The 13,804-nt window shown below is 34.8% G+C and overlaps 1 protein-coding gene across 4 annotated transcripts in view; it reads left to right on the top strand.

Annotated features, from left to right (window-relative positions):
• Positions 1 to 6,523: 6,523 nt before the first annotated feature.
• The window catches only part of LOC149168312 (mitogen-activated protein kinase 9-like), a 330,675-nt gene continuing 323,394 nt past the window's right edge, over positions 6,524 to 13,804 (top strand). For 3 of the 4 annotated variants that reach the window (XR_016259748.1, XM_089428259.1, XM_089428258.1), the window contains exon 1: positions 6,526 to 7,234. Coding sequence is in view for 3 of the 4 variants with exons in the window: in XM_089428259.1 (XP_089284385.1) it covers positions 6,980 to 7,234 (255 nt within the window). In the remaining variant the exon portion in view is untranslated. Of the gene's footprint in view, positions 7,235 to 13,804 lie in introns of all 4 variants that reach the window. The other variant, XM_089428260.1, reaches the window with a different exon arrangement.

Raw genomic sequence — 13,804 nt, 5'->3', positions numbered from 1 at the left:
GCTAAGGATTCAACCTTTCCATTGGAAATGTTCCTACTTGACTATCCCACTAGAATGACAAAGCATAAACATGTTACGAATAATTTAAAATGGGAAAGGAAACCAATCCATTTAATTGACCTACATAATAATTAATGTTCTTAAAGAATCAAGCAATATCCACTTAGTTTGTTGGTTGAATTGAAATTTAGAAGGAAAAAGGGAAAAATAGTGCAATCCATCACATTGCATGATCCCTAGTGAAGGGAATTAGTATTAGGTGGTTCCTTAATAGATTAAGTAAAGAAATGAGCTATGTAACCTTTCGAGAGGAAAAAAATCTAGTTGAGCTTTTAGGGCAAGATGAAAGGCTAAACATGAAATCTTTCATTGTGAATCAATTAGTTATAGGGATCCAAATATTAAATATCAAACTTGATTGAGAAAAAAATTGTAAAATATTCATATTAGGAAAGTTGTAATTAAAAAAGTGAGCTTTATAAGCAATCAATGTGGAACACTCTCAAGCCTACAACAAATCTCGTATTGTCTAAGTAGTCAACAAAACAAAACAACAAATTTGATAAAACGAAATTTCTTGTATCCAACTCATTTAACTAGTTTAAAAGTTTTGAGGTTCCAAGTTAATTTAGAGACCCTAAAAACCCCTTCGGGCACGGTGGAAATATAAACAAATTCACAATTTTTTTAAAATTATATCAAAATCCATTATATTGCAAATAAATAAATTATGTTGATAATTTAACGCACACCAATTATTAATGTAAATCAGAATCCAAGTCATAAAATATGTTATGAAACCAGCTCACAAAAAGATAGAAAAAATAGATCAACGCCTTAGAACTAAGCCTCTTCGAGGGGGTAACCTCCTTTACATTACACAAATGAATAATTCCTGGATGATACAAATGACAAGACCTCTTTTCTATATACAGGAGTCTAAGGGGTCATAATATAATCAAAGCCGACATAACAATAATAATGTAAGGGCACCATAATAATAATAGTGGGCTTCTATGGGGCACAATAATAACAATATGGGGACTACATGGGCACAACAATATAATAAGGGGTTGTACTAATAACAATAAGGGATTACACTAGTAGTATAGGGACCTAACATGCCCCTCTACTTCAAAAAGTGTTGTCCTCAACGCTTGAGTAGTTCTTGATGCTTCTTTATAACATTCTTGTCCTCCCATGTGAAATCTTTAGTGGGTAAGTTCTTCCATTTGATGAGATACTCTGAAATTGATCGATTTCGTAGTTGTTGGGTTTTTGTTTCTGTGACTACTCCAGTGTCCAATATGATTTTTCCTTCCTCATCAAGTTCTGGCAATATTGTTTGAACTGGGATCTTCTGCAACTTTTGAATGAGTAGCCACACTTCTTCGTCCTTATTCCATTCATCCCTTGCTTCATTTATCCAATCTGGATGGATAATAGAAATAACACAAAACAATGCTTCCACATCCTCATCCTTTCTTGAGAGTGCATCTGCATCAACATTTTTCTTCCCTTTTTTGTAGATGATTTCAAAGCCATAACCCAACATATTTGTGACCCATTTTTTTCTGTTTTTCTAAAGATAATCTTTGTTCTAAAAAGTATTTAAGAATATCATGATCCATTTTTACCTTGAAGTGTCTTCCCATTAGGTAAGGTCGTCATTTCTTAAGTGCATGTAGTATTGCCAACATTTCCTTCTCATAAATAGCTTGCTTGAGACGTAGCCGTAAAATTACCCAATCGCCTACATCAAAACTTCGTTCACTGCGATGTTGATCTGCTTGTTGGTTCATTTGATTCTGCACCAAAGTGGCGTTATCCTTTAAAAGTTGGAGAACTTGTTGTTGATGCTCGATGTGATCTTTCACTGCTTGAATCTTTTTCTTCTTGATATGTCCTTCTATCTTGAGAGTTTGAGGAGTGGTAATTTATTCCCATGCATTACAAGATATGGTTGGATTCATTTCTTGATGCTTGATGTGATCTTTTACTTCTTGAACATTTTTATTCGTGATATGTTCTTTTATCTTGATAGTTTGAGGAGTGGTAATTCTGGCCAATGCATTACATGATATGGTCAGATTCATTTCTTCTTTCTCGATGTGATCTTTCACTTCTTGAACTTTTTTCTTCTTGATATGTCCTTCTATCTTGAGAGTTTGAGGAGTGTTAATTCTTGCCAATGCTTTACAATATATGGTCGGATTCATTTCTTCTTTCTCTGTGGTTGGTTCCTAGATTATCCTCTTCTTTTGACATTTCTTGATCCTTTTCTTCTTCCTCTTCACAATCAATGTAAAATAATTTCTTCTCAGCACACTTATGACATTTAATGTATTTGTTATCACAATTGTAACAAAGCCCTTTTGCTCTTTTTTCTTCCAATTGTTGTGGTGTCAACCTTGTAGGTTTTGGAAGGCTAGGAGAAACAACACTTCCATATTTATAGTTGTGAGAGGTATACTTCCTTGTTGCCATAATTTTTCTTTCCACTTTTCTTGCCAACCTGAATGCATTCTCCAATGAATCAGGTTCCCAAAGAAGAACCTCATGTTGAATGTTATCCTTTAAAGTCCCTGTGGAGACATCAATTCCCTGCTTCTCTAGAATATCATTTTCCCTTATATTCAATTTTTGAAAGTCCTCAATGTGCTCTGCCATTGAAACTTTTGTTTGAGATTTGTCAATTGGCTAAATAAGGTGTTTCTCTTTGTATCCTCATAATGTGTTATCATTTCCTATGTGAAAATTGACCACGTAACAAGTGGTTTTCGAGAACAAAATCCTTTATACCATAAAAATTGATCTAATCTCTATATATGAAGATGTAATACATACCTTTTGTAACAGTTGCACTTCATGTAGATCAAAATATTGCTCCATCTATAGTATCCAATTTACCAGATCCTTTCCATCAAACTTCCTCATATCACCTTTTCTTGATTTTAGGAGCTCGATCTTGAAACGACTGTAACTCTGTACTCTTAGATCTCCAAGTTTTGAAATTGTCTCCTGCAGTAGCCCTCCGAGTCCTCTTTCTAACCCCACAAGTCTGATCAGAATGTGATTCTCCAAGAAAGAGTTATGCCCAATCTCCTAAGATGACCTGGTTATGTAATGTTTCAGTAGAGGGAACTTATACAACATGCCACGTGTCATTGTTTCGACCTTTGAATCTGAAAAATATACACAGAAAACTATAGTCTGTCATCTTTCTGTAACCTCTTATGAAATTTCAATTTGTTTTTCAGAGAGAAAGTTATGACTATTTTCCCAAGGTCACCTGTTTAGAATGTAATTCGGGAGTTTGCAAAAACCCTAACTTCCTCAGATTATATCTCCAAACATATAGCGAGACAATATCTAAGATTCGAATCCGAGATGCACCAAGATTTCGGGTCAAATAGGTTTTAATTTCAAAATCTGAACATTCTTAGAAAAAATAGTATGGCGAAAATTCCACGATGATCTGTTTGAGATGAAATTATGGAGCTTGCAAAAACCCTAACTTCCTTAGATCATATCTCCGAAAATATAGTGATACAAGATCTGAAATTTGGACCAGAGGTTCAGATTGGTTCCTTCTCAAATAGTTTTTTTTTATCTTCTGAAAATTCGTAGCGAAAAATTTATAGTGAAAATGCCACGATGACCTTTTGGAGCAGCGAAACCCTAGAATCCAAAGCTCTGAAACCAAATGTTATGAAACCAGCTCACAAAAAGATAGCAAAGATAGATCAACGCCTTAGAAATAAGCCTCTTCGAGGGGGCAACCTCCTTTACATTACACAAATGAACAAGTCTTGGATGATACAAATGACAAGGCCTCCTTTCTATATATAGGAGTCTAAGGGGTCATAATATAATAAGAGCCGATATAAAAATAATAATGTAAGGGCACAATAATAATAATAGTGAGCTTCTATGGGGCACAATAATAACAATATGGGGACTACGTGGGCACAACAATATAATAAGGGGGTTGTACTAATAACAATAAGGGGTTACACTAGTAGTATAGGGACCTAACAAAATATAACACTTTAAGATTAAATTTTACAATTATTATATGCATTACATATATAACAATAACAAATCAATACCATATTTTCCTAAATTTGATAATAACCATCAATCTAGATTCATCTTAACTCCAGATTTATTAAGCACAAAGAGGGATTAAATCTCTCAGGGTGCAAACCTCTTTTCTGAGTGCAAAAACTCAAAGAAAGGTGTGCACCTCAAGAGATTTTATTTTTGAGTGCAAAACTGGAAGACAGGTTTACACCTCGAGAGAGGGCACTTGATAGATCCAGAGTTAAGATGGATCTCGGTTGGTTTAGTTATTATTATTATTATTTTAATTTTTATGTAATTTCATAGTCAACATGTTATATATATATATATATATATATATATATATATATATATATATATATATATATATATATATATATATCATCATTTTTATGTAATTTCACCATGTCAAACTGTTTAGATAACATAATATAAAATGTAATAAAATTAAATTTTAAAGAAAATATATTTATAAAATATTTTGATTGTGAAATGAGATATGATTTTTTGTCATATGGTATTGATGAGCTATGGTATTGGTTAATAATATCCATGTAAAGTGGAGTGAGTATCCATTGTTAAAAATCTTGTTATATTTTAAGTATTCTTTTGTTTATGAAATGAGAGATAGTTTTTGGGTAAGTGGTATATTTATAAAATATTTTGATTGTGAAATGAGATATGATTTTTTGGCATATGGTATTGATGAGCTATGGTATTGGTTAATAATATCCATGTAAAGTGGAGTGAGTATCCATGGTTAAAAATCTTGTTATATTTTAAGTATTCTTTTGTTTATGAAATGAGAGATAGTTTTTGGGTAAGTGGTATTGATGAGCTATCTTATTGGCCCATGGCATGGTATGGTTAATAATATTCATAGTAAAGTGGGGGTGAATATCTATAGTTTAAAATCTTGTTATATTGTAAGTTTTATGTGCTTATTAATAAAATTTAAATGTGGTTACAAAATTATTATTTTAATTTATATGGTAAAATTGGTCTTAATTTACCCATCAAGCTTGTGATTTCAATAAATTCCTACCGGATTTTAGAGAAATTAGGCATCCAAAAAGTCTCACTAAAGACAACTCACTTAATTTACAGGTACTAATTATATCTTATATTTTAATGTGAAAGAGTTATAGATATATCTAAAAAAAATAATTATATATATTTTTTATTTCTTTTAAATTTAATAAAAAAATGTTATAAATTAAATATAAAAACAACTATTTATAAAATTTTGATTGTGAAATAAGAGATGGTTTTTGGGCATGTTGTATTGATGAGCCATGGTATTGGCCCATGACACTGTAACAAAGCCTATTTACAAGCTAATAATATCTATGACAAAGTGGCGTGACTATCCATAGTTAAACATATTATTATATTGTAAGCATTAAATTTTTTATGTTCTTATTAATTACATTTAAATATGGTTGCATAATCATTATTATATTTTATTATGTAAAATAGATCTTATCTTAGTGTTGCTACTTATATGCTATATATTTTAATGTAATATTACTTTTAACAAATATGTGTATTATAAATTGGACATACTAATATACGGACATGTAGACATACTAATTTAAATTCAATATATTAAACTTGTAAATGTTAACAAACTCTTTTAGATTACACCTACATATCACCCCTATATTACAAAGCCTATTTACAAGTTAATAATATTTATGACAAAATGATCGTGAATATCCATAGTTAAACATATTACAATATTGTAAGTTTATTATAAACATTAAAGTTTTTATGTTCTTATTAATTGCATTTAAATATAATTATATAATCATTATTCTATTTTATTATGTAAAATTAATCTTAACTTATTATTGCTATTTATATGTTATATATTTTAATGTAATATATATATATATATATATATATATATATATATATTTTATCTAAAAAAATTATTAGTAATTTTATTAATAAAAAACCTTGAATTTATTATTTTTATTACTTTTAGCTTTTTAAGAAAACTATAACATCTCTTTTATATTACTTTTAACAAATATATCTCTTTTATATTACTTTTAACAAATATATGTATTATGAATTAAACATACTAATATAAATTCAATATGTTAAACATATTAAACATAAAAATGTTAACCATTTAAAGCAATAAAATTTTCAACCCTAGCTTGGTAGACTTTAAAATAATTTCTTTCTTTCCCTAAATTATCTATCATAAATCATTAACCCACTATCCAATATAACCAATTATCATAAATCATTATCGATCATGTGACACAATATCAAATTGTAAAACAAAGTTACAACCATATGAAAAATCAAATTTGTAATATCACACCATAAATTCTTAACCCAGGTATTTGGCTTTGTCTCACTTAAAAAAATGACACCATAAATCCTGAAGCGTGTAGTCCCCTTCTCTTACTTTAATAATGGCACAGGGCATGGGAAGTTATCCACATGAGGACAGCGGCACAGCCAGGAGAGGAAGAGGGTTGGAAACCAACCAAATATCTGTCTATAATCAAGCGAATCACGTATATGCCGTATGCTGCCGAAGCTCCATAAATTTTTGGCGTCAAATCCACACCTCAGGTGGGTTTGATTGGTTTGATTCCGGCCAACCTGCTTGTCGTGTTCCTCTTCTGCATTTACGTTGAAAAGTAGAAAAGACGCGGTCATTCGATTTCAGGTGTCAGTCCATGCGCAGTGCACAATAATAGCACTCCGACTCATTCACATAAACATAATGTCTCGCATTAACGCAGGTCATGCCCGTTCGCTGATATTCCTCTCCACTAAACTCGTGAAATCTTTATAAATATGAAAATGCGCATCCCACAAGGTCTTTCTGGTATCAGGATTCGATCACCACATTTCAGAGGTCGACATTATGGGAGGAGACATTGTTGACAGCATTCGCAGATGGGGAGAGCGAAGGTGGCACCGTATGGCCAAGGCCCAGAACAACAACAATACGGAAGAAGACAAGTCCTCGTCTTCTGGATCGTCAGCGCCCACTTTTACTGAAGACGATCAGGCTGTTGAATACATTGAAAGGCCTCTCGATCCTTCTACTTTACGGCCTGTTCGAGTGCTCCCCGATAAAACCAGAGGAAGAATGGCAGCTCCTGATCCCGACCGGAAGGTCAGCCATACTACTCTTCTTACATATGGAATCTCCTATGTTTTCAATTTTTACTAGTTGTTTTAGGGGAAAATGTGTGGCAAATACAATTTCAAATTCATAAAACTTCTTGGTGTTCACGGTCTGTTTGTTGTGCCTCTTGATTGTGTTTCATGGCAAACTTGCATGAGATAGGATTCTCAGATTTTAATTTCTGTGCTGCTTGTTATGAGGTTGATTGTGCTAAAGGAATACTCACATACAAGATTACAAAAACTGAATATAAAACGCAAGACATCAAGCTTGCAAATAAACGGAAATTGTCATTATGTATGCTCTATATTGTATTAGATATTTATATAAGTATAATAATGTTGGAGTGTGATCATTTTAGGCCGAGCCTTTTAGGGTTGCTGTTAAAATACACACAATTCAATAAATAATCAAGTTTGATCAAATCACCAATAATTTATTTCCAATGAGATAGGAAAAAGACAATATATCAAGTGAGAAGTATAGATTAGAATTACAACACACTTGAAGTAAGTCCACGAGGAACTTAGGGGCTACCATCAATTGCTTCAAAATCTAGCACCTTAGTGCAAAGCTTCACTAAGCAACTTCGATTAGTGAGGGAGTTACCATTGTCACCTCAACAACTACTTACCCCATTTCTATGGTTGGATACAATCCCCACTAGGGAGGCTTCCCTTGTAGATCTTAGGGATCAAGTAACCCAAATAGATTTAGGCTAAATGCTCCCTAAAGGTTTTACAACAAGATCCACCCAAGGACAAGTGTGCAACGTTTAGGGTTTCAAGTGATTTATTGTATAATTCTAAGAGAGTGAGTTCAAGCGATCCTATGGCTCAAACTAGACAATTTAGTTTGACCAATAGAGGATCAAATAAGGCCATCAAAAAATATACATTGCTGTCATAAACTAGGGTTTCAATCAGTGATTTATAGCATGCAAATATTCTATAATAGCAATAAAAATAAGTCCCATAATCTATGACAAAGAAGTGTAAAGTTAGTATTAAAATTGGCAACTAGGGCCAAATTGCACTTAGGACAACTCATGTGATGGAGATGATTATTGCATTGGATTCCTCTTTTCGAGAGGTCCAATTTTGATATAAATATCATCTCATTTTGACAAGCAGAAGTGGAATTTTGAATTTATTCTCTCTCATGCACAAATTGTCAAGGTCGGCCTCAATCAAATGTAGGCTCAAGAAGTCCAATGGATGTGTGTCTTCACCCTCAATAAATTGTATAAATAGGAGTGACCTCTCTCCTCCTTTGGACATCACTCATCACATCATTTCATCTCTCTTCTCTTGATTGGTTCGTATAGCTTGGGCATCTTCTCTCTCTTCTTGCACGTGTGGCAGGAGGTAGAAAATTTCAGGGTTAAGTGCAGGCCTAATTTTAGAGAATTAAACCAGCATTGACCAGGGCTCATTTGACCTTCTTTGCTTATGTTTTCAGGGTAGAATTTCAATTTTCCTAGGCCGAGTTGTTGGGCACAGAAATCGAAATGTTTTGGGTAGTTTGACCAGCATTGACTTTTGCATTGACTTCAGATTTGACCGCAAAAACTACATCAATGTTTCTTTCTCCTTTGACTAGGTTTGACCGAATTGTTTTGGGCTGACTTTGACTCTCCTTGAAGGCCGAATTGGGCTGCTATTGACCGAGTTGTTTGGAGGACATTTTGGCGTTGATTTGACCAACATTGACTTTCGGGTTAGGGCTGCAATTGATTATTGTTGACTGCTGATTTTGACAGGGTTGTTTTGACTATGTATTGGACAAGTGGATTTGATCTATGTAATCTCTCTCTTTGCTGAAATATTGAATAATAATAAGAAGATTTGATCAAAGGGTTTTCCCCACATTGGGGTTTTTCCCTAGCATCCGCCAAATCTTGTGTCCTCTTGTCGTGGCTTGTCTTCTGCACATATTTTTATGTTCTATCTGCATTTACTGTCAATGTGATTAAGTTAATGTGATTGCTACTGCATATAATTGAAAATTGTCATTGGGCTACTAAAGGAACATTGAAGTAAATTGTGCTAAAGCATAGAACATAACATTGTTATCTAAAATTAACATGGTATCAGAGCTCAGGTGAAGACAAAACCTAAGCAAGAGTGAGGAAAAACAATCACTAAGAGAATTTGTTAGACACGAACTAGTTCTAGTCCCAATGACGAGTACATATTACTTCAAATCCAAGGACAAGCTTAAGAACAAATCTGACTACCATGCATGGAAGATGTCTTTAGATTTGACTTTGGAAGAAAATGATGCCATGGACTATGTCAAAGGAAGAGTAGTGGAGCCTCCTTCAAATGCATCTGCAGCTACACAAACAAAGTACAAGAAAGGTGATGTTAAAGCTAAGAAAATTATTGTTGATTCTATTCACAAACCTTTGGTTGCCTATATTTTTGATTTGGAAACATCTAAGGAATGTATGACAAGCTGGTTGGGATGTTCAAAGTAAATAATGCAAATCAAGTTCTCTTTCTCAAGAACAAGTTGACAGACATCTGTCATCCATCGTGTTATCTCTGCCAGCACAATCATTGTCACATCCATATCAAGATCACGATTATGCATCATTCATCATCATGCATCTTAGGCAAGGTCACTACCATCACTAGAGCAAGATTACTATCATCATCTCACTGTCATCATATATCATAATAGCAAGGTTACTACCTTGTCAAGATCACTGCCATCCATTTAGGTCACTGGCATGTATTAAGGTCATTGTCATGTTCATACTGAGTTCATTGCCATACTAAATATCTCTGCGACGTTCATGGTCATATCAAGATCATTGCCACACAAAGATACTCTTACTCTTATGTCAAAGGTTATTGTCATAACAACAAACTCACTGTCATATCCAGGTAATAGTCGTGCATCGTGATTATCTATCATAACAAGGGTCACTACTATATATATATATATATATTTATTGTCATACTAGTGATATTAAAACGCTGCCATAACATATATTGTTGTACATAGAATAAGGTCACTATAGATTTCAGTCATGATTTATAGTCTTATAGATCTCTACCATGTAAAATGAGCCATTGTAATGTATGCAAAAGAGAATTTGAACCATCAATGAATGCACATTGTGTATGTGAGTACAAGAACGAACGCGAACAATAGATCCACTGTAGATCTGAGCCCAAGAACATAAGCGAACCACTGGTAGTAAACAAGCCATCTCGGGAATAAGTGTGATGCCTCATAGAATAGATGCAATACCTTAGAACAAGTGCGAGCCATACATAATGTTGATGATGAAAACTTGACTAAACTGAGAGGGGAGGGGGCGGTTGTTGGTTTGGGGTAGCATAGGATGTGCTCTAGCCACGAAATTTGGTGGAGAGGTTGGAGATCTCCAATACCCAGAAAGGGTTTGGGCAGATTCTAAACAGATCAGGAGATATTAAAATAACTAATATTTTTAATGGAGTCCCTAAGTCTAAACATATGGAAAATAAAATATTAATGTGTATTAATATGAATCCATGTTAGAATGGTCCAAAAGACATGTATCAAGCCAGATCTAATCTTAGCCATTGATTAGGGACTTAATCTCGACCGTTGAGATGTCAATAGAAAAAGTATAAGAGGAGGCTTGAGGGGCACTTGGAGAACATACTGAGGGAGACCAGTCAGTTCAATTTCTAGAGCGGGGTTTGCTAAGAAATTGAACCAGTGGTCTGGAGAGCAGTCAGGAGGCAGCAAGTACGAAACAAAGAGACGGGAGATCAACGCAGAAGAGGCAGACACAGAGCCAGAGGAAGCCACACAGAGGTAGCAAAGACTGCGCAGAGCCAGAAGGGCTTGCATCATCCACATAGAGGCTTCATGAGTGACATAGAAGCCCAGAGAGGCTGCGCAGAGCCTTAGTAGGCTGACATAGAGGGTTTCAGGCTGACGCAGATGGTTACAGGCTGTAGCAGAGGTTAGTAGGGCCTATGCTGGGTTTAGGAAAGTGCTAGAAGTTTGTCTATCTATGGGTAAGCTAGTTTGGCACCCTGTTGTACAAGAAAATTGTTGAATAATAAAATCGTCCCTTGCTGCACCGGTTTTCCCACATAGGGTTTTTCTGGGGACATTAGTCCAAAATAACTGTGTCAATGTGTGCATATTTTTGGTTACGTATTACGATGTGATATCTGCAGCAATATTTATTTTAATGTTTGTTGAAGTAATTTCATGAATAACTTATGATGAAATAAGTAGGAAAAGTAAATCAGTTGTTGCAGTGGTAGAATTTTCACATGGTATCAGAGCAAGTAATCAGAGACAGAAAGGGAAAATCAGTTATAGGTCAAGACCACGATGCAGAGGCATCCACCTTAGGGGACTCATGTAGATTTTCAGAAGATTGCACAAGAGAGAGAGATTTCGATTTCTCTATGTTGGCTTCCAGGTTGGAAGAAGAAGTGGCGTGCATGACTAGTGCTGCATCATCAGAAGTATGGTATATAGATAGTGGAGCCTCGTGGCATATGACGAGAATTAGGGAGTGTTTCTTAGAATATCGAGAAGAGAAGATGAACTTTTAGATCACCATGGGGAACAAGGCAAAGTGTACTCCAATAGGAAAGGGTAACATAGTTTTTTAGACAGAATCGGGAGATCGGTTCTGTGCCACAAATGTGTTGCATGTACGAGGATTAGGGATGAACTTATTTTCCGTGCCACAACTACAAGGCAAGGGCTATGACGTTTACTTCATCAAGGAAAAGGTATACGTCAAACACCTGAGTTGGAAAAAGAAAGTGTAGATCGGGATCAAAAGTAATTTGTTGTACAGATCAATGTTGAAAATATCTGTATCGGCAAAATATCGGCGAGGGTCCAGAAAACATCTTATCGGCAATATTGGCGAAAATATAGGCAAAATATCGGCAAGCATAAAAAATGCATAATATATTCATTTTTTTTTAGATTTTTAAACATATAAAGCAATAACAACATGAAATAAACATATTGGCACATAAATATGAAGAAAGCATTGATATATATTATGTCAAATAGAAATGATACATCAAAAGTGATACAAAATCCCGCTGATCCCTGATAATTGTCCAATCAAGGACTCAAATGTGGAGAACCAATACAAAATAACATCACATATATAAAAGTATCTCATCATCATGAGTTATATGTAGCAAAACAAATAAAACTAGCAACGATCTATCTGAAATCACTGCCCTGTCCCCCTTTTACGGGAAAACATGGTGGGTTGTTTGGCCTGCCTCTAGTAGTAGACGGCCATGGCCTTGCCTCTGCACCTAATGTCAAATAATGAGTGCTAGGTATGGAGATGTGCTCTCCTATATTTATAGCAGATGGTGTTGATGCTGATGCTCCCACAGTGTCCTCCTCCTCCTCCTCTTCCTCCTCTTGCTCCTCCTCCGAGTGCTGCTCCTCCTTCGAGTCCTCCTCTTCTTGTTGCCCCTGTTCTAATGGATCATCTGGCTCTAACCATGAATGTGACTCCTCCAAGATGGGCTCCTCAGACTCCACCCTCCATTGAGACAATATATCAATATTGTCTAAGGAAATGGCATCTGGATCCATTGGTGCTTCTATTTGCCTCACTCGAAGTCAGATATTGTAATGCACATACACTAAATCATTGAGGCGTGCGAACTCCAACCTGTAAGAGTGTAAAAAAACTAATGAGTCTTGACTCTTGACTCTTGACACTTGAAGGTCATAAATTAAAAATAAAAAATTACAATAAGTGTAATTGCTCAACTGAAGGCTGGAGCTCAAAGTTATACTTGTTGCGCTTTTTTGCGTGTATTTCACTCCAATTGCACTCACACCCTGAAGATCTACATGTTTGACTCAAGATTCTTATGGCCAATTTCTGCAAATTTGGTGCCCTTGCACCATAGCTTCGCCACCAAATATCTACAACAAAATAAAGAAATAAAAAATTCAAAAACTTAAAACATAATTAAAATTTCAAATAAAAGTTACATAATTGAATTTTAAATAAATAGAATTATAAGTAAGGAAATTCTAAATTGAAAATTATAATTTCTAATGAGTGATGACTTGTCACTTACATGGCATGAAGAGGGTCCTTTCCCTAATAGCATCATCAAAGCCAAATAGGCCAACACAATCCTGATAAAACTATATCTTGCGATTGATTTTGCTACGAAGCTCAGGATCAGGGATCATCCTATGAATATAGGAATGGAGCCTTTCCATCACCTCGCCATCAAAATCAAAGCCGCATTTGTATGAAAATGTGGGGTTGAGGAAGAGTGTTGCTGCATGAATGGGTCGATGAAGCATCCCTGTCCATCGACTATCAATCACATCCCATAACATCATATGCCTATCAAGGCCAGCAGAACCCTTGCCTGCATAATAAGAACAAATGGCCTCCTTGGCCCTATCCATGGCTTCATACAAATAAGCCATTGCAGACTTCTCCCCATCTACCAATCTGAGAACCTTTACTATAGGTTCACTAACTGAGCATGCTTCTTCTACTCCACACCAAAATGTGTTAGAGTACAC

This window comes from Pinus tabuliformis, chromosome 4_2, assembly GCF_031772625.1.
Source record: "Pinus tabuliformis cultivar Carrire ecotype Pingquan chromosome 4_2, CPIR1, whole genome shotgun sequence".
In the NCBI taxonomy this organism is placed as follows: Eukaryota; Viridiplantae; Streptophyta; class Pinopsida; order Pinales; family Pinaceae; genus Pinus; species Pinus tabuliformis.
This window is presented reverse-complemented; position numbering and strand designations above follow the sequence as displayed.